The sequence below is a fragment of the Myodes glareolus genome, chromosome 8, assembly GCF_982192425.1.
Source record: "Myodes glareolus chromosome 8, mMyoGla1.1, whole genome shotgun sequence".
NCBI classification, from domain to species: domain Eukaryota; kingdom Metazoa; phylum Chordata; class Mammalia; order Rodentia; family Cricetidae; genus Myodes; species Myodes glareolus.
The window spans coordinates 20179421-20202257 of record NC_142033.1 but is presented as its reverse complement, the minus strand read 5'-3'; the positions used below and the strand labels follow the sequence as shown (position 1 = coordinate 20202257).

At 37.7% G+C, this 22837-nt stretch overlaps 1 protein-coding gene and 1 pseudogene across 3 annotated transcripts in view; both read right to left on the bottom strand.

Moving 5' to 3' along the window:
* Positions 1-8119: 8119 nt before the first annotated feature.
* The window catches only part of LOC148121118 (UDP-glucuronosyltransferase 2B17-like), a 32774-nt gene continuing 18056 nt past the window's right edge, over positions 8120-22837 (bottom strand). For 2 of the 3 annotated variants that reach the window (XM_087908902.1, XM_087908903.1), the window contains exon 6: positions 18671-20478. In XM_087908902.1, the coding sequence (XP_087765028.1) occupies positions 20199-20478 (280 nt within the window). In that variant the 3' untranslated portion in view covers positions 18671-20198. Of the gene's footprint in view, positions 8320-8777; positions 8866-18670; positions 20479-22837 lie in introns of those variants that run through there. The other variant, XM_087908904.1, reaches the window with a different exon arrangement.
* On the bottom strand, positions 13600-15906 carry LOC148121120 (DNA-directed RNA polymerase III subunit RPC10 pseudogene; annotated as a pseudogene).

Below are 22837 nucleotides of genomic sequence, written 5' to 3'. Positions count from 1 at the left end.
TCTTAAATAGCTTGGTAATGCACCTAAAAACCTCCATTGACTGAAGCCCTGGGAAGCAGATAGACAACAGTTTTCTCCTACACATGCTCCTTGGGAAATAGAACACTAGCAATTGGGTTGTTAGACTCACAGTTGATAGACTAATATGAGTAATATTGTCTGCTAAGGCAGTCAGTTGGTTCATTTTACCTGTCTGCAGGCCCTTCATAAGCCCAAGAAGTAGTTGAATAGCTTGTTATCAGAATCTAATCCACAAAGACTCTAAAAAGTATGTGATTGCATGCATCCACATTCCCTCCTCTCAAGAAAATGCTATGACCACCATTTCTGAGGTCATCAATTTCTGTAAGATTGCACATGCAGATTCTGGAAACTGACATGTAACTTTAGTTTTTGATGACCTAGGATCAGAAGAACAACAGAAAAACCACTGCTTGGCCTATTAGCTCTTGCTTCCTATTGGCTAATTCTTATATTTTAATTTAAACCATTTCTATCAGTCTGTGTTTTGCCGTGTGTCTGTGGCTTACTGGCAAGATTCTGTCAGGAGTCTGTCTCTGGTGGGCTACAAGGCTTCTCTTTGACTCTGCCTTCTCTCTCCCAGAATTCAGTTTTGTTTCCCCATCTACTTCTATTCTGCCCTGCCAGTCCAGGACAGATTCTTTATTAACTAATGATATTCATGGCATACAGAAGAGAATCCCACATAATTAGACTTGCGTGTACCTAGCTTAAACATAGCATTCAGGTGATACAGACTGTCAATATCTTGTTAGACATCACTAATTGGAGGGAAGACCTTCATGAATATTGAATAGTAAATACTGCACATATGCGCACTAAAAGAAAGAAACCCACTAAAATTCTACTTTGAGATTTGTGATTTTCTGCAACAAGAAAGAGGCAGAGAGAGAGAAAGACAGAGAAAGAAGAGGAAGAAGTAATCCTAACTAGTGTTAAATTTTCAGCTCAGCGGAGTGAATTACCAAACAGAGAATTAGTATATATACATAAGAGTGTAAAATACACGCAATGGATTTAACATATCGTCAGGTCAAATTCTCAAATTCCTGTAGTCATACATTAATTCCACTTGACTTCTCAGAACTGTGAACTCTAATCAGAAACAGAAAGCAATAAAGACAGAGTTATGTTGCAGGTATTAAATCTTAGCACATCACTAAGACAATAATCTAAAGGTTAGTATCTATTCTCCTCAAATATTATCTGTTCTTTGGTACTATAATAGACTTTATGACCTGCCTTAATTTTACGGTTTGCTTTTACTATTTCTCTTATATCTTTCTCCTTCAGACAATGATGAAGCTAGTCTTTCTTATGTGGCTGATTTTGGGGCCTTAAATACATTTGGCTGCATAGGTACCTGGACTCAGAGCATATTCTGTCCATCTTTCTTTCTGTGTAGTTCTTTAAGAAGCATATGGACCTGACTGTTCCAATATGCAAGCAGTACAAATATGGTCAGATTGTAGACCACATGACGTGATCCTCCTGAGAAGCAGCTCTCAAGCCTTTGTGTTGATTACTCTGAAACTAGACTCTGTGTGACCCTAGCTTTGGTTACCATCGAACTTCAGGCACTGTTGCTAAGCTCACACGTTCCCCTTGTGCTCTCGGGGTCTTGGGATTCCCTCCTGAGCTGAATTGACACAGCTGAAGGACTTCATCATGGCATGGGTCCAGACCATAGATAGTTTCCTAAGCATCCTCATGGTAAGAGATCCCCAAGGGAACCCTGCGGGAGCATTTTCTGACTGGCAACTGTTCCCTGCTTAGTGAGGTGTCTGTTAAACTTTTGTTAAAAAGATATTATAAGAAATGTTTTCTGTGAATAAACCAAGTATACTCAAAAGACAAATCTTGTGAGGACATCCTAATTGCTGAGCTCCTCACAGACCACTGGCCATTCTCTCTACATCCTTGCTCTTACTTGGTTGCCTAATTCAAAACGGTACAGCTGATGAGCAAAGCGCAATTTAGAGAGCAACAGTCAAACTGAACCCTAAACTTTAATCTTTAAAAAAAATGATAACAGGAGAAACACTGTTTTTCCAAAGAGTGTATTTCCGAATTAGAACTTTCTTTGTCTTATTCAAAATTTTCATAGAAAACTGCTGGATCAAGATCATGACAGGAAACCGACAGAACAGCAAACCTGAGCTAGTGGGAACTCATGACTCTGGACCAACAGGTATGCAGCCTGCATGTTACAAACCTACACCCTGTGAATGTAAGTGACAATTGTAAAGCTTGGTCTGTTTGTGGGGTCCCTAGAAGTGGGATCAGGACCTATCCCTGATGCATGAGCTGGCTCCTTGGAACCTATTACCTATATTGAAATGCCTTGCCCAGCTTTGATGGAGGGGGAGTATCCTGGTCCTCTCTACACTTGATAGACCAGGCTATGCTGACTCCCATGGGGCACCTGCCCCTTTCAAAATGGAGGAAGCACAGATGGAGGGTAGTAAGGAGGTGAATGGAGAGAGGGAAAACTGTGGTTTTTGTGGAAAAAAGATGAAAAATAATAATACAAGCAAACAAAACACTAAAGTTAACAAATAAAACAAAACAAAAAGAAAAGACTATATTTACATCTTTTCCCATCGTTTAAAGTACAATATCATTCTTTTGTTCAAGTCTTCTTAACATTGTTTTTCCTGTTCTGAGGCAATCATCAGTAGGATATTATGGTAAGTTGTAGGAATTTGTCAGTTATTGTTTTGTGAATTAATTGTTGAACTTACTCCCTCATACTCACGTAATTATATAATACCCAGCTGTAATCACAACGCGTATGAAAATGAAAAGTGTTTTGAGGATGAGATCCATAATTTTTGTCACACTATTATTTCATAAAAGAATAAGGGCTATTTCATTGTTTAAATTTTTCCATAATTTTTTTGTTGATTCTTTGAGTTTCATATCATACACTACAGCCACACTCATTTCTCAGGCCTTCCAGATCTGCCTTCCACCCTTGTAACTTGCCTCCCCAAAAGACAGTAGAAAATTAAAATTACAAAACTGTCTCATGGTTGAACGTGCAGTGTCTCACAGTTTGTCACATGGTGTACTCTTTAAGCAAACAGCTTTACCTGTGAATGTTCACTGCAATGAGTCATTGGACTGGTTCAAGGCCTCTGGGCTCTGCTACACTACCGATGCTGGATCCTCCCTGAGACTCCTCTGGGCTATCCTATTGCTGCCCTGTGTCATGGAGATCATGCAACTTTTGTTCTGTAGGACCTGCCTTTTGAACTCCAGCAGCTCATAGATGTGGTATGTGCTGGGTTGGCCAGCTCAAAGCCCGGGATCTGGGCCTGAGTGGTAGGTGAGTTGGTCATCAAGGCTAGCTCTCCATGATGCCCATGGTAAGGCTGGCTTTTCTGTATCCACACAATCAGGGTTAGCTGTTCCTCACCCAGGTCACCAGGGTCAACTCTCTGACACTGACAAGACGAGGGGTAAGGATCAGCTCTCCCACACTAATGAGGCTATGCTCATCTACACCTTCGTTTTGGGCCAGCTCTTCCTAGCTGCTCAGGCAAGTTGCATGGCTAGCTAACCTTAGTCCTGTGACCAGCAGTTGGTGGGTTTAGTTCTCCCATGGACACACCTTCCTAACCAGCTCTCTCACACTGGCCAGGCAAAGAACAGGGCCATCTTTTCTGCACTTTTATCACTGCTGGTGACTGGTGAGAGGCTGGATTAGCTCAGAACCGTACTCAGACAGCATCATGGCATCAAATGGGAGCCCAGACCAAGGAGGTCCACGTTTTATGGACATTATCACAGAACCCTGCTACAGAAGAGTCATGGCCCTCTGTAGCAGCACAAGTTTAGATAATATCATGGCCTCAGACAGCACTACAGGCCTCTCACATTAGACCATTCTTTGCTGTCTTCACATCTACAGTAAAACCATTCTTCATAGAGTACAAACTGCTCCCACTTCCCTTTCTGTCTCACCTCTCCACCACATATTTGTTTATCATAATGCTGCATGCCCTGAATAATGCCGAGGCCTCTCCTTAGTTTTAAAATTTTCAAGTTTTGTAGGGCCCTGTCTACCGTTGCTCCTTGGGGTGTATCTCAAGGACAGTTTTCGTCAGCCAGCTAAAGCATCCTGTTTGTTTTTGTGTTTCCTCTGTCTTAGCCTGGTGATTAGTTGAAGGGCATTGTTTTATCTTTGGTATGGTAATTTCCCATCTGTCCGGGAGGAAATTCCTATGTAGCAGTTAGATTCCCCCCTGCCTGGGAGGTAATCCTTTTGTAGCAACCAAAGTATATTAGTTTTTACAAAAAGCTAAATAAAGCGACATTTGGCTGATCTCCTTTTAAATGACCCATGTCTCTTATGTGTTTCTTTCAATCTCCAAGCCTTTGCAGAGGAGAGCAAACTGTACCGAGGGGGTAACACAGAATCAAATGTTACAATTGGAGGCCCCACTGGGATCATCAACAACTACAGTCAGAGACTCATCTACAAAAACCCACCTACAAGAGCAGAAAATAAGGATCCCTAAAAGGTTGCCCTCAAAAGACTGACCAACAAATAAATAATGAGGATATATTAACTAATGGATACAAATATTTCTACTCCAATATTAAGAGGCTGATTAACAGCACAATTAATAATGCTTTTAAAAAAACAAGACAAATAAAACACCGATATTAAAATATAAACAACAAAAGAGTTCGTTAAGACAATTTTCTTTTATATAAGATAATTAATTGCCTAATTTTTTTTAAAAAAATTTAGTCCCTAATTTCTACACACAGGGAACTTTAATATTACTGATTAAAAACAAATAAAATTAAAAACATTAAAAAAATAAGGACCAAAAAAATTCCCCATAACAATATTTTCACTATGACGCTTAATCAAAGATACTCTTCTCAATAATGATATAAAAATTAAAAAACAATTAAAAAATTTAAACAAAACCCTTAAAAATTTCAAAAAGTAAAATCTATAAATTATATTAAAAATTTTGAGGAACAAAAAATTTAAAATACTAAAAAAAATAAAAAAACTTAAAAAATACATTACACTAATAAAAATTTAATAAAAAACAACTTTACAAAACCTATCTCTCATAAAAAATTATTATAGAAAAACAAAATACAAAAAAATTACCAAAGAAACACACAAAATAATACATCACAGGTTTCCCCCAACATAACCTTAACATGTTAACTAATAAAGGAAAATATACTGACTTAACAACACAGATTATATATGATCCTGTGATTTATGTTCAAATAGCTGTCACAACTATTAAAGCTTAAAAAAACTTTACCTAACAAAAAAACAAAACAAAACAAAAAACAGCTTTCTAAGACCTTTCAAGGATCTTCAAAACCTTATTCTAAATTTATTAACCGCCTACTACAAATAAAAAAAATGACATTTTTGGGGATATAAACTCAACTATGCCAACCATAAAAACAATTAGCCTATAAAAACACTAACAAATTTTGTCAAGAGGCTATATGTCCCCATAACAATGACAATTTAAATAACTTTATCTGGTTATACAAAAACATTGATAACACTCACATACTAATTCAGATAATTATTTCTACCTATTAAAAAATCAAAACAAAACTAAATCTAAAAATTATTTTCAATACAAAAAATCTAAACACATCAAAAGGATCTACCCTACAAATAAAAAAGCAGTTAATCAGCCCAGGAAAAAAGCCAGGTATAATGGCACATGCCTTCAATCCCAACTCTTTGGAGGCAGAGACTTACAGATCTCTATGAGTTCAAGGTCAGCCTGATCTACAGATTAAGTTCCTAAAACAGTTAGAGGCAGGATGCATAGTGGCATCCACTTTTCCCTAGAATACTCCTATCTTTGTTATTAAGAAAAAGTCTGATAATGGAGGTTGCTGTAAGATCTTAGAACAATAAATGGTTATATGGACATTCTGCAGAAGAATCTAGATCCAACTTCCTTTTGTGAATTGATAATTATAATTATCAATTGATAATTATCTCAACATAGTCCTACTGGAGTTTTTTGGCAAAAAGGACCCTTGCTATGGGTACATAAACATATGTCACCTGTAAAAATTGTTATCTTATACCCATCAACTATGCTACATGTTATTCAAAAAGGGTATAAATTTAGTTTACAAACCTTTAAAATGTTACCTAATAAGGTTATTACACCATATACCCAGGCAGAAAAAACTTGGCTACAGAATTTTGCTAAAGATTAAACTTTGTTTTTATATACTAATCCCTACAAGTTTGATAATCATTATCCTTCTGATAAATTGGTCACCTTTTTCAAAAATCATCTGATATGTTTCCCTAAAGTTATTTCTTTATAGCCTCTGACAGGGGCAAAAAATATGTTTACTGATGGTTCTTCCACTGGGAGAGGTATGATGGCCTCCCCTCCTAATTTTGATATTCAGCCTGTTAATACTAAATCTACTCAGATGGCTAAATTGATCACTATACAAATGGTCTTAAAAAATATGCTGACATTCCATTTAACCTTTTTACTAACAGTCAATATATAAACAAAATTCTTACACCTTTAAAAACTACAGCTTATATTGCTTCTGTATCGAATCCAAATGCAATTATTGACTATCCAAACTTTCCTTTGGGCCTGATCTATTCCCATTTACATAGGGCATTTGCAGGCTCATAATGACCTCCCTGGTCCCTTAAGCGAGGGAAATACTTTGATGGATCAGCTTACTCGCCAAATTTATACAATGAGTCAAAAATCTTATAAAGCTACAAAAAAAGCTCATAATCGTTTCCATCTCAATACTGGATCTTTAAGATTTCATTTTAAGATACCTCGAGAGCAAGCCACTAACAATGTTAAAAAATGCTCTTTATATATAAAACTTTTAACTGTTCCCCATTTGGGAATTAATCCTCATGGGCTTGCTCCTAATCATTTATGACAAATAAATGTTACCCACGCTCCTTCTTTTGGGCACATACAATATATTCACGCAACCGTGGATGCATATTCTCATCTTATTTTTGCCTCAGTTCATTTCTATTAATATGTGTGTTGCCATGAGACTGTGGCTTACTGGGAAGTTTCTAACCAGCATCCGTCTCAGGCAGGGGACCCATGACATCTGCCACTTTGCCATTCTTCGCAACATTCAGTTCTGTCTTCTCAGCCTACCTAAGATCTGCCCTATCAGGCCCTGCAGTTTTGTTTTTTTTTTTATGAACCAATGAAAGCAACACATAAACAGAAGGACCTCCTACACCACTATAATTCTTGCTTGATGACTGTATTATTAAATGCAATCTTACTATGTTAAAGCCTTCCTTTTTGTTTAAATAGAAAAGCAAAAATGGTGTTGGAAGTTCTTCTGTCTGTGTGTTGCTTTTATTGGCTAATGAATAAGAAATTGGCTTGGCCTATAGCATGGGAGGAAGAAGGTGGAGTCAAAGAAATGCCATGGAACTGACTCTGGAGACACATGTGCTGAAACTTTGCCTTTAAGCCACTGCCATGTTGTGATATTCAGATTAACAAAAATGGATTAAATTAAGATGTATGAGTTAGTCAATAAAAAGCTAGAGATAATGTGCCAAGCAATGATTTAATTGATATAGTGTCCATGTGATTATTTCGGGTCTAGGTGGCAAGGAACAAATAAATGGCTCTCCCTGTCAATATTTTATTTCCCTTTACTTAATGGCTATTAAAGTTTTATACTATCCTTTAAAGTCTGAACAATTACTGTACAAAAAGAATTGACAATAAAAATTGTCCATAGATGGTGACATATGCCTGTTGGACAAGCTGTTTTAAGGATTAAGTAGAAGGATTACACAATGAAGAAAAGTATACTTTACATAGAAAAGAAATATAAAGCACCATATGGAAATAAAAAGTAATAACAAAAAATGAAAAAAAAAACCTATAACACTGAATCATACCCTAATTTGTCTCTGTATCTTCCATTATTTTTGTCTTCAGGATAATTCTTGCTCCTTTGGCCTTCAGTGAGAATCATAATTAATGATAAACAATTGCCAATATATATATATATATATATATATATATATATACATTTCAAAAGGTATACTTACAAAGGATTATCTATGACGGCTTCCAGTACATTGAGCAAATCTGAAATCTAATGAAATAGCTGCTCCTTTGGCTACTATGTAGGCAATGTTATCATGCTGCTCTCCAAACAAAGGAATGCCAATCATAGGGATTCCAAAATGGATCGCCTCATAGATTCCATTGGCTCCACCATGAGTTACAAAGGCTTTGGTTTTTGGATGACCTAAAATAAGATGAATTCAGATTGAGATTAATTAGCAGTCTTAGACATGAAATGAGAAATGTACACTATCAGGAACTGAAAGGGGATTATCTACATGAAAATTAATTTTACTTAATTCAATTTATTAATTTAGTTCACCACACAACTTCTCTTTCCCCTTACTTTTCATCCCAAGAAAAGCTATGTGAACTTTGGTGCAATGTTTTCTTCTCTCAGAGTGAGAACAAACTAAATTTGCAGAGAGATATTTTGCAGAATTGCTTTGGACTTGATAGTTGAGCTATGAAATTCTAATTTACAGATGAACACATGGGGTACATGGTAGCTAATAGAAAATGAGTATTAAAAGTGACCAACTGTATACCAGAACTTGTTATCTTAAATACATAATACATTCACTAAGTGCAATAAAAAGGATTTTGAAGTCAACTAGGATATGTTTGTTTTGAGAGTCTTACCTAGAAGGTCATTCTGGGGGAGCCATTTGTAAACTCTGGTATTGGGTCCTAAGATGTCTGGTGTTTTGCCCTCAAATCTCCAAAGAACCTGTTAAAGATTAGATCATGTTTATTGCTAGAGCCAAGTTTAGCATTAAACAGACTAAATAAATTACATTTATATATATGTATATATATAATATGCATATATGTAACAGCATTCATAAAAATGATGCTATGAATTTGAAAGAGAGCAAGAAGAATGGATATGAGAGGGTTTGGAAGAATAACAAAAAGGGAGAAATGATGCCAAAATAGAAATTGTAAAAATAGATATTTTTATATTTAAATATAACATATGTAAATACCTACCATAAAAATGGATAAGGACATCAGAAAGGGTAATATTAAGACCTCTAGAGAGACTGAGAAGAAGGTTGTGCCAGCAGAGTCTGTGCTTATTTTTACATTTAGGCAGGCTGAACATAATCATCATTTTTCTAAGCAGAGATGTTTAGACAAATGGGATAGCTAATGATGCATGAAAATATATAATATACTCCCATTGATACAATTCAATCTCAGAGAAGAGTGGCACATTATTAATAACTCATAATTATATGAACATATATTGACAGTTCTTATAGTCTACTTTTAACAGTGTTATATTTTAAATACTTTTGTGGGTTTTCTTTTATTCACTTGTTCTATGTTATTTTCATTGAATTTCAAGCTTTTAGGCTTTGATTACTTATTCGTGACAAATATTCCTGATCCACAATTCTCCTTGGTCTGACGTTCTTTGAAACAATGCCAATGTGTTGACTAATAAAAATATGGAATTATCCAGCCCATCCAAAGAATAATTTTGCATAGTGTAGTTTTGGAACATGATCCAGGAATGGAGTCACATGAGCAGAATTCTGAGTGCTTGAGGGAGCACTCTAAGAAAACAAGTCAAGAGTCTTGTGACCTCAATTTCTTCCAAATACTAAATTTTTTTTTGGTAAGTGTGCTTTACCCTCCCTCCAGGTATAACAGATAGAGTGGATATATTTCTGGTTAACCACTATTGTCATTCAGATAAAGTTTAAACTGCCCTTTGTGAGTTTCTGTTGTGGTTTGATAAAAAATGACCCCCTAAGGGAGTGGCAATATCAGGAGGTGTGGTCTTGCTTGATTAAGTATGTCACTATGGGGTAGGCTTTGAGATCTCTTTGCCTCAAGTTTATATCAGTGTAACTTTCAATCGACTTCACAATCAGAATTGCTAATGAAAATATTGAGTTATTGAAAATGAAAGGACTAGGAAGAGTTACAAGGAATTATGGAACCTATATTCCCATGTGGACAAGAATATAAACATGACTTCGGTTTTTTCATAAGAGTCAAAATTATATAAAATCTAGTGACCCTGTCTGGTATGTTTCTAAAGAAAAGATATGGGCTCTTCACAAGGTTGACAGAGAACAGTGGAGAACAGGCACATAGAGACCTCTTTTTCTCCCTGTAATTCTCCTGGCTTTATAATTAAAAAATAGTCTGACAAATTAACATGATTGAATGACTTTTGAAATATTAACGCCACCATGTGGTCAATGGGAACTTTACCATCTGGTTTACCTAGAGACAATTATTCTTAAAGATTGGCCTTTAATAATTTTGCATTTAAAAGATAGCTTTTATACTATACATATTCATTCAGATAATAAGGTACATTTCCGGGTTTTTTTGTGTCTTCATTTAATCATTAGAAGCTTAACTCTGATATCTGTAATCTATTACTTTGAAAGCATGACATAATTCCCTATTATGTGTCAATACAATGCAGGAAAGGCTTTAGAGCCTGTGAGGGAGGCGAATCCTCAGGCTTATCTTTGTTAAATTCAAACCGGGGACTTCCTTTTCCCTGCAAGATGCAGCATGCCCAGGTCCAGTACCATGTTTGCCTGCATGGTACCATACTTCTCTTCATGATGATAATGGTTAAATGAGCTACCACATTTAAGTGTATTTTTAATTACAGATGCCATGATCATGTTGTCTCTACATAGCAATGAAAACCTTAGCAAGACTCTATGGAAAAACTTTTTTTTTGTCATACATGGCTTGTAATACTGATCGTATACAACTTCAACTCATGTGATTCTTGTTAATATGACCTTTCTAAACTCTCAGATTGTACATTGTCTGATTCTCTGATTAGAGTTAACTAATGCTTATGATTATAACCCCAAGTTTCCAGGAGAAAGTGCTTTAGATGAAGAAATAACTGGCAGAGTTGAATGAATTTTGGAAAGGCATATAAATAAGGGGAAGAGATCCCCATTCAATTTGAGTCACTTAGGCATTGATTTGAACTATTATAAAATACTAAATGAAGATAAGGAGGTTATTAATCATGAGAAAAAATGACTAATTCCTTGCATAAATATAAACTGACTGATAACATCTTAAAATTAGGAAAGAAGGAAAATTGAGGAAAATTTCCCATTGTAAGTAATATCAAAGTAAATACAGCACCACTGTCAACTATGCGGGTGATGGCTCCCTCAGCTCAATTTTTGGAGTCTCCTTTAAAAATGTTTCCTGTATTGCCTAAAGGCACTCCTGAAGCATGGGGTAAGTAATCTGATAATCAACCTAATCTTGTATTCTTTCTACTTTTTGATGAGGATTTCAGCAAGCTTACAAAAAAGCTTACATTTACAACCTATACAAGCTAGGGCATGAGAGGAAAAGGAATTAATTTACCAATTCCTCCCTGACCGCATGAGCTCAGCTTGGTGTTTCAGTGAAATTTCAACAAAATAAAAGTGTTTAGCATGGGATACACATGGATAAAATGAAGGATTTTAAAAACGCTTTTGCTTTCTGTGGATCTACTGCCCCATGTAGTTATGAATCTTTTTAGTTGGAACAATAATGCACTATGGTTGCTGTATGATTTCCATATATTTGCTAAAACGGTTCTTAACCCTTTCAGATTTCTTCAGTGGCAAGTGTGGTTTGCAGAGAAAACCCATAAAAAGTTCAAACGCAAGGACTGGGGTAATCCTAAATATCACATATGAAATGCTGACAGAGAATGGTAGTTTGGTATCACTCGATTATCAGCTGCATAATATGCTTCTGACGGCTCTCTCCCATATTAGGGAGGTAGCCTTGACTTCCTGGATTTAGCTGAAATGAAATATGACTTCAGACCTAGCAACGTAGTATAAATATAAAGTCCCCCTCTGCCTTATGGCTGATTTCATAGAGAAACTCAAAGATGCTATTGAAAATTTAGCAAAAGGGGAACAAATTCGAACGTTATTATTAAAACACTTAGCTTTTGATAATGTTGATAAAGATTGCCAAGGATTAATCATGCCTCAAAGAGAGATAGAAAATGTTCTGGATTTTTCGAAGTTAATTTACTTTAGATGTAGGGATCTACAAACAAAGAGCAAAATTAGCTGATAAAAAAATCTATGCATTACAAAAATAGATGTTAGGAAAGTGACTAATTGAAGCAATGTAAATTGCTCCTACAATTGTATGTTCCTATTCAATGAGTTCCAGGTTTCACCCTATATTCAAGGAAAGAAAATATTGAGTTAAAAAATGTTGAAACAAATTTGATAAGGATGGGAAATTATTGCCTGGAAACAAAAACAATACCAGTTAACAGTAGATAAATATGTTTAGGGGTCTCCTAACAGCCCCTCAAAATTAGAGGCTTTTTAGGGCAAAAATAACAACATTGATGCCAGACTTCAGACTATCATCAAACTAGTCTTTTGTTCCAAGATGTTATTCAAGGAGTGCTGCTATTGGTAGTCCTCGTACTTAAGTATTGCTGTTTCCTATTTTCAATGTCCTTTAAGGTTACAGAATATTGGCGACTTATACTGCCTCAAAGAGTTGGACTTATATTGGGTTTCAGTAGTTTATCCATGAATGCAATCATAGTTCATACAGGCATCAGTGATGAAGGTTTAACAGGGGAAACTGCAGTCACGAATACAGTGCCTACTAATTGGTCGTTTAACCAGAAGAAAAATTGCAGCTTTTACTAATGTCTATAAAGCCTTACACAAAGAAACATGCTTTGTGAGCAAGGACTCAGTACAAGTAAGACTACGTAGATTTAAGTGCCTTAAAAAAGCAAAATGATAAACCATCATTGGATGTAGCAGTAAATTGAAAACTGTTTACAGTATTATTTAGTTATGAGGATACTGACGTTTCTATTATAGCCATAGAATAATGGGCACATGGATGACTTGTTATGGGAAGTAAATTCAACTGTAATAAAGTTGGGAACTATGAGTTCTAAAAGATTAAACAGGATGCTACAATATTACAAGACATAAGGAAAATTCTCCAGCCATGTGTTACTCATATTCTGATTAATTTTGGTAAAGAGGCTTTCTACAAGAGACTCATGCAGAGATCTATATTCCCACATCTAATGATATCCGTTCTCCACAATCAAAATTCTAATGAATGTTTGGGTTGTCAAAAATGAAAAACACTAAGAAAACAGATGCAAGAGATTATGGGGCCTATATTTCCAAATACATGGGGATATAAGTATGACTTAACATTTCATAGGAGTCATAAATTATATAAAAACCTATTGACCCTGTCTGGACATCTTGATGGCCTGTTTCTAAGGAAAAGATACAAGATATTCACAAGGTCATCAGAGAACAGTGAAAAGCAGGCACATGGAGTCCCCCTTCTCTCTGGAATTCTCCTAGTTTTGTAATTAAAAAATAATCTGGTAAATGAAGATGGTTGATTGACTTATGAAATTTTTAAAAAATTTATTGAGGTTTTTAATAGGTTTTTGAATGTGGTTCAAACACAGACTTTTGTAAGTACTAGGCATAGGCTCTATTGTAGCCCTTTCTCCATAGCTAGAAATAGAAAATATTTCTGGTTACTTTTAAATTCCTATCAATATCATTCAGAAAATCCAAATAACAGAAGATTGTTTAGTTATTAATCATACAAGCTGTATCATATCAATGCTGAATTTTAAAATGCTTTTTAATGATTTTATGGATATTTTTATAATTGTTCTAGAGAGAAAAAAATAAAAATTATCTTAAAAATTAAATGGCTGGAGATCTAGCTCAGATGACTGAGTTACTTGTCTGTACTTGTCTGTATGCATGAGGCTCAGAGTTCAATCCCCAGCACTGCGTAGAATGGACATCGTTCACATGCCTATCATCCTAATACTTCTGAGACAGAGGCAAGAAGGATAGGGTTCAAGATTATCCCTGACTATAAACCAAGTTTCTAGTTCTAATGGTAGTACCCACTATATCAATACAAAGGATGAAGGAATAGAATAGAACCTGAAGCCACGTGAATATCCTCATGTGTATTACCCAAGGACCTGTGGCCCCTGTGCCTTAAGGTCTTTATCTGCTGACCTGCAGACGACCTGTTTCACCCTGGTCCTCCACCACAGAAGAGTTAGCTTCCTATCACACAGCAAAGACCTTCAGCACACAAAATTCAGGGCTGTAGCTGGGTAAGTCCTGCCCTTAGTCTCTCCAGCGATGTCCGCACTGAGCATTGCGGCACTTGTAGAAGGTGGTCATTGTCTCATCTGCAGAACGGGTCAGAAGCTGCATGAAATAGGCACGGGGATGTTCACATTTTGGACACGGCTCTGCAGTAGAGTCCACGTTCTCCCAGGCAGCTGCTCCACCAAGCACATCATCCACTTCTTTCCGCTTTGCATACTTTCGGTTTGTTACCTTGCGTGTGATATTATGCACGTAGGGGCAAGTGTTGCAGGTGAAGCGATGGCAACGCTGTCCTTCCTCCAGAAGCAGCTCATTTCTGCAGCTCCTACAGAAGAGCAGCATTGCTCGAGCTTGAACTTACATAAAGGTTCTTACTGTCTGGAGCTCTGACTTATGAAATTTTATCGCCACCATGTGGCCAATGGGAGCTTTACAGTCGGGTTTACCTAAAGGCAGCTATTATTGGCCTTTAATAGTTTTGCATTTCAAAAAAAATAGTTTTTACTATACATATTCATCCCCATAATAAGATGCATTTTAGCTTTTCTGTTCCTTCATTCAACCATAAAGGATCTCATCTTGATATTAATGGATTGTATTAACCCAAGATAGAACAAAATCCCCTATTATGTGTCAATACTATGCAGCAAATAATTTAGAGCCTGTGAGGGAGGCCTTCCCTTGGGTGGGCTTAGATTTGTTAGGTACAAACTTTGGACAAATTGCTAAGGTGCTTATTTAATATGGAAAGTTGACCTGGCTGCCTGGTTTTCCCTTCATCCTTCAGTCCCTACCCATGGGACCCTCCTGGCTAACATACCCTAAGTGGTAACAGAAGAATTATAATTATTTGATATTAAATTAAAGAGGCATTTGTATATTGTGTAGTGTCATAGACACAAGCTCCCTATTTCTTCTTTGTGTGTTAGGACCTTCACTCTGACTGGTTAAGAGCAGAGAGGTGAGTTTCATCTTTTATGATGCAAACATCACTGTGAGGGAAGCACCCGTCTCTAACTTTTCTTTGGATATTTCTCCTACAAATACTGGCAGGTCAACCAAAAAATATATATTTTTCATTTATTGCATTTTCTCTCAATTAGCCAAAAATGTACATTTATTGACAGTTGGTGAGACTGGACTCCTCTCCTTTAAATGGCCCTCTCAACTACACACTGAATAGACCTATTCCAAAATTAGGATGCAGAGTCATGCTGCATTTCAAACTTTTTCAACACCCTCTTATTGTTATTCTGATAGCAATACTAAATACAAAATAACTCACCCCTGAAAATCTACTGTATGCAGTGACTTTAAGTAATCAACAAATAAAACGACTGACTCTGAAGAACTTGACTGTGTCTACATACTCTTGATAGCAATGTCATCATCACGCCAGCATTTCAGAATGTGCCTAAAGTGATCACTGTGTTTATATCCAAGTCACTCTCAGTCAAAAACACCTTCTGAAGTATTTAAACATCTCTTGTGGATATCTGTTTGGCTAAGGGAAATTAGAGCTACCTTAAATCTTTACCTTTCACAGAATCACTTCTATAATGAGACCTTTCAAGGACGTTCACAGACTTAGTATAGAGTCATCTCCCATGGGATGCTTTCCCTCACCTTTTGTGGAATCTGGGCAAGGGTCCAAGCAATTGCATTGGCTTTGTCTTCCGTCATGTTGCTGACCGTTGACCCCAGAGAAAACACCACGACACCATGTTCTCCAGAGGTCTGGATAAAATCTTCCATTTACTGTGAAGATATGACTGTGTCTTCATCTCTAACCACAAACTTATCACCGATTTCTTCAAGTATTTCTTTTTCAAACCCTAATGCAGGGAAAGCTATTCCTTCAAACCAAAGTTAGTCTGATATGGCAAAGCGTTCTTTGTAGGTGCTGTTAGGACCCCAACTTTAGCCACCTGTACAGCTTCTAGCTAATCTTGAGATCTAACGTTTATAGTACAACGAATAGAAATCATTAACAGACAGTAGTTTATTTCAAAACTAACTACTGAAAGGCAGAAAGAGATATTGTAACAATAAGTCAAAGGTTGTTGTATTAAGCAATTTTGAACTCATACAGAGTTCACTCTCTAGCATTTCTGAGCCTGAGTTCATGACTCCAAACTAGAAACTCAATAATACATGCTAGGTCATAGAAATGGGACTTACTTATCATGCTTTCTAATTCAGTTTAGCTATCAGAGTGGTTTCAAATGTGTGAAAAAATTACAGAGATCATACAAAATGTTGCAACATGCAATTTCTTTTTTATTTTTTTTTTATTTTTTTTATTTTTTTTTAAATTTAGCCTGTCTGAGTCCACACTGACGACATTTAAAACGCCTCCAGTCTGACCAACTCCTTCGTTCTGATGCTAGGGGAAACGTTAGTCCATAGGACCTCTCTGCTGGAGCGGTTCATGACTGTCCATTTACTAGCAAAGCAGTGCCGCTTTCTCGGCCTCCTTGAACATTCCATCGGGTTATTAACATGGAAGGTCACCAGTTGGAACGGCAAGGCCTCAGTCAGTTCGTGGACGTGGAGGCGAGCCTGCCAATCGATCATCGCCGCACCACCTGCTGCACTGCAGAAAATTACCTCACGACATTCTTCGGTCCTTAGGTAAATCCTTAGATGTCATCCTTAAGAAAATGAATCACACATGTGTCTTTCTCCCCATTGGGCTGTGCAGTGGTCTGAATGAGGGTTGTAGCAGTTCTATGTAAAAATAAATAGCATCTCAGCACATAGGACAGTGGGTTTCTCTGCAGGGTTAATAAATGTCAATGCTTTGGAAGTTGCCATCGCTCTGACACTGGTCCTCCTCAATCCAGGGTCCCTTCCATGTGTGTGTGTCTACATTAATTAAGCCCTGAAGGCTGAGAAGAATTTCCACAAGTGGGAAGGAAGGAGAGGGCTCCAGTGGAGACAGAGAGAAAATGAATGCTATGGGCAACGGAAGGTTTTCTGCTAATGGAATAGTTCAATGTGCTTAGAAGGTAAAAGTTGATGCGGGGCGGAGTAGGAGGGGCTGGGAAGATAGAGGGGACCAAACGTAGTGGGTCTTTGCAGGCCCAGTGGGGTTCATCACTGTGTCAGGTTCCCACCCTGACGGAAGCGGGCAGAAATAGGCATGTGTGTCTAGAGGAGCTCTAATGACAGCCACGGACAGCCATTGACGAACGGCTCTTCCCAGGGGAGACCCAAGCAGGCTTGGCTTGGGACTGGCAGAAAGATGGAATGGCTCCCTCCTCTGGAGCCAGGTAGCTGTATATTTTAGGGTGTTGGCAACTTTCCCCGTTACTTATAAAGAGGTTATCTGTGACATGAAGCCAAGACAGTAAGAGACTAGAAATCTGGAGACGACACTTAGGGGAGAGCTGAGGAGCCATACTGAGACTCTAGGGCCACCTGCTCCTGGCATTCTAGGTGTGTTCCTGGACTTCTCGGTTACGTGGGTTAGTAGATTCCCCTTTGGTTTGAGCTGGATGGAGGAAAAAGTGCCCTGGCTATATGAATAGCCACATAGACTTATAGCTGTATAGGCTTACTAGTTCAGAGCTCGGGAACAGTTAAAAGTCTCTACTCGTGATAAATGGTTAGAGCACAGAGACTTATACAGCAGGCACAAAGGCTGCGGAAGGATTGAATGATCATCCGGGGTCAGGGGACTCCACGGAGCCTTCTAATCCATCACATGAATGGGGTTGCTAATCTACACCTGCAGCTGGCCAATTTCTTTTTTAAATAGTGGTTGTCTTCTCAGAAACAGTGGAAGCAGGATTTATCCCTGATGCATGAGCTGGCTCCTTGGAACCTATTTCTTGTGTTGGGATGCCTTGCCCAGCTTTGATGGAGGGGAGGATCCTGTGTTAACTTGATTTGTCTTGGTATGCTGACTCCCTTGGGGGACCTGCCCATTTTAATGGAGGAGGCACAGATGAATGATAGTAAGGAGGTGAATGGAGTTAGGAAAACTGAGGTTTGTGTGGAAAATAAATGAAAAATAATAATAAAAACAAACAAAACATTAAAGTTAACAAATAAAACAAAACAAAAAGGAAAGACTACATTTACATCGTTTCCCATCATTCACAACACAATATCATTCTTTTCTTCAAGTCTTCTTAGCATTGTCTTTCCTGTTCTGAGGCAGTCATCACTAGTATATTATGATAAGATGTATGAATTTTGTCAGCTATTGTTTTTTGAATTAATTGTTGAACTACTCCCTCATACTCATGTAATCATATAACACCCAGCTGTAATCACAACTCGTATGAATATGAAAATTGCTTTGAGGATGAAATCCATACTTACTTAATTTTTTTCACATTATTATTTCATAAAAGAATAAGGGTTATATCATTGTTTAAATTTTTCCATCAATTTTTTATTAATTCTTTGAATTTCATATTATACACCGTAGCCACACTCATTTCTCAGGCCTTTCAGATCTGCCTTCCACCCTTATAACTTCCCTCCCAAAAAGACAAAAGAAAATTAAAATTACAAAAATGTCTCATGGTAGAATGTGCAGTGTCTCACAGTGTGTCACACGCTGTACTCTTTAAGCAAACAGTTTTACTTGTGAATGTTCACTGCAATGAGTCAATGGACTGATTCAAGGTCTCTGGGCTCTGTTACACTACCGATGCTGGATCCTCGCTGAGACTCCTCTGGGCTATCCTGTTGCTGCCCTGTGTCATGGAGGTCCTGTAACTTTGGTTCTGCAGGACCTGCCCCATGAACTCTAGCACCTCATAGATGAGGTATGTGTTGGGTGGGCCAGCTCAAATTCTTGGATCCGGGCTGAGTGGTAGCTGAGTTGGTCATCGATGCTAGCTCTCCATGAAGCTCAGGTGAGGGGTGAGCCTGGCTTTTCTGTATCCACACAATCAGGGTTAGCTGTTCCTCACCCACGTCACCAGGGTCAACTATCTGACACTGACAAGATGAGGGGTAAGGATCAGCTCTCCCACACTAATGAGGCCATGCTCATCTACACCTTCGTTTAGGGCCAGCTCTTCCTAGCTGCTCAGGCAAGTTGCTTGGCTTGCTCACCCTAGTCCTGTGACCAGCAGTTGGTGGGTTTAGTTCTCCCATGGACACACCTTCCTAACCAGCTCTCACACACTCTCCAGGCAAGGAACAGGGCCATCTTTTCTGCACTTTTATCACTGTTGGTGACTGGTGAGAGGCTGGATTAGCTCAGCACCGTACTCAGACAACATCATGGCCTCAAATGGGAGCCCAGACCAAGGAGGTCCACATTGCATGGATATTGTCACAGAACCCTTCTACAGAAGAGCCACTGCCCTCTGCAGCAGCACAGGTTTAGATAACACCATGGCCTCCGATAGCAGTATAGGCCTCTCTCATCAGGCCATTCCTTGTTGTCTTCATGTCTACAGTCCTACCTGTCTTCACAGAGAACAAACTGCTCCCACTTCCCTTTCTGTCTCACCTCTCCACCACATATTTGCTTATCATAATGCTGCATGCCCTGAATAATGCCGAGGTCTCTCCTTAGTTTTTAAATTTTCATTTTTGTTTGTTTTTGTTTGATAAAGAAGAGGGTTTATTTCATCTCATAGCTTCCTGTCCATTGCTGAGGAAATGTAGGCCAGGGGTTTAAAGCAGGACTCAGTAGGCAGGACTGAAGAAGATACCACAGAGGAAATGTGCTTATTAGGATGTTCCTTATCATTTGTTCAGCTTTTTTTCATTATGTCTTATATTTTGTGAGATTATAACACAATTGCATTATTTCTCCCTTCCCCTCTAATTCTAATTCTATCAATATGCCTTGATAGAATAATCAGTGAATGTCCTGAAGGCCGTTCATAAATTAGTACGATGCTGAAATGTAGTTCATGTGCCTTCTCAGTGAGCTCTACTCACTCTTTGTTTTGTTTTCTATCTTTACAAACTTTCGATTAATGAATAAGAAGGATTTTATGGAAAGAAAAACCATGACTGCCACACAGGCCAGTAGGAATCCAATCACATCCAGAGAGTGGTACTGGTACCAGGTGAGGTTGTGTGCAAGTGGCCTCAAGTGCTTGGCCCCTTTGTGGCGCATGACAAACTCAATCCAGAAGATGGCTCTGTCCAGGGGTTTCATGGGCTGGTCATGATGAATGGTTGACAACCACATAGCATTCTTTTTATAGCTGATAGAAGGAAAATAGACATTAACATACATATGAAATGAAAAATGCACACGTGTAAACTTTTGTGTAAACATTAAAGTTAATCACACCATATAGAAGGAAAATATATTTTGTTTTATGTTCAGAGGCATGTCTGAGTTCCTTGAGCATGCAATATTAAGCATTGTAAAAGAAAAATAATAAAGATGAAATATTTCTAAAGTAGAGTTTAGACACAGCTAAGTCTTAAATACAAAATAAATAAAAATGAGATATTATTTGATTATATAAAGCTTCAGTTGCCCATAAGTAATTATTAGTAATTTTTTGTGAAAATGTGTACTACTTATAGAGCATGTAATCAAACCGGACTCTCTGAATTTGGCTGTCAGTGAGGGCTGACTGAGAAGCCAAGGACAATGGAACTGGGTTTTGATTCTACTGCATGGACTGGATTTGTGGAAGCCAGGTTTGTTTGAATGCTCATCTTCCTATACCTGGATTGAGGGGGGAGGACCTTGGACTTCCCATGGGGCAGGGAACTCTGACTGCTCTTAAGACTGGAGAGGGAGGGGGAGGGGTATTTGGGAGTGTGGGAGGGAAATTGGAGGTGGGGAGGAGGTGGAAATTTTTAATAAATAAATAAATAAATAGATAGATAAATAAATAAATAAATAGGAATTTAAAAAAAAGAAAAATGAGAGCATGGTATTTGCAGGCAATTGTATGAAATTAGAGTCTATTAAATGATCCAAGCACAGAAAAAGAAAAAAAAAAAAGAAAATGTGTACTAGTGTCAGGATGTATAAGTAGAAGGATAATCACTCTTGTGTCCTCATGGTGGTGCATATCTGTGTAAATTTGATAAAGATTGAAATAAGATTTGTATGATACATCTATCACTGATTAGTGGTTTTAATTACAAATGTGTCCTGGTTCTTATTAATTAGCTCTAATAGCTGCTTCTCAGTGCTTTTACGTTATTCTAATTAAGGTCATCAAATATTTGATAAAATTAATAGGAAGAGTAATTTTCTTCTCTGTTACTGTATTGAATTTTTATTGCTTTTATTATTCTTATTGTAAAATATAGTCACTATAAATTTTTGCTATTACTTTTAAATATGTGTGAAAGAGAGTATGTGTGTAAAGTGTGTAAACTTGTATGTGTATGTGTTTGTTTGTGTGTGTATGTTTGTTATAAGATCTGCTAGAGTTAGAGTTACAGATGTTTGCAACCAACTGATGTAAGTATTGGGAACAGAACTCTGGACTGCTGCTAGCGTAGACCTTCCCTTATTCACAGAGCCGTCTTTCAAGTCTAATTTTTACTCTTATTATTGATATTCGTTTTCTGTTAGCTTTGTAATTTTAGAAGCATGAGTTGTAAAAATTTCACACTGAAGATCATATACAAGGTATACTTGATTCTAATGCTGAAATAATTATTGATGAACATATAAAGGAGAAGGGTTATAAAGAGAAGTCATCAACTCTGATGACTGTTTAATGCAGCAAATTAGTAATTGTAATGATGGTAGCTTACTGTCTTTTTATTTGCAAAGCAAAATGAGAGAATTATGAATTTATTCTCATTAAATAATCATCATTTCTTAGTATGCATGTCACATTTATTTAAAATTGAATTTGTAACTTATCTGATTAGGAAATGGGAAGTGGGGAAGCTCCTTAGGGAAGGGTGAGGAAGATTAATTCAGAAGAAGGGCAGACAGAAATAAAGTACTAATACAAATATTAAAAAAGCCATGAAAAATTTTACTATTAATAAATTTTTCAATTCTCCACAACACATAAAATTTTATGTATAAATATAATATGCGGGGCGCCATCCTGTCCAGCAGGAATGAACCCCACCAAAAACGAGAATTCCTTCTCTGGTCACATCTTTATTTGGAGCATTCCCTTGAGGAAAATTGGGGGAAGGGAAGATAGAGCAGGGACGAGAGAAAGCTTAGAGAGAGAGCGTTGGGCCCCGAGGCAGCTGCTTTTAAACGGCGGAGCAGCCTGAACGCTGTCCCGATTGGTCAATGCCACTCTGCTGGTCTGAGCATGTGCAGGCAAGGGTGCAGGCAGGGGTGCTCAGCCCCACGTGGCTACCTCCAAACTGCAGGACCACCTGTGCCTCCAGGTGGCTCCCAACATCTCCCCCTAATTATTGTCTTTAAGAGCAATAAGGCAAAACTATTTTCCAATCTGGTCCCCACCTAGACGCAGCATGCCAAGGATATCTCTGCTCCCACCCATCTCCAAGGAGGGAGAAAGGCAGAATAGAGTCAGTCAGAAAATTGTTAAGAGATGCACAGGGTGTTGCTCAAGGCGATAACGTGAAACAGCTGCTCTTGACACCGCCCAGAAGGTC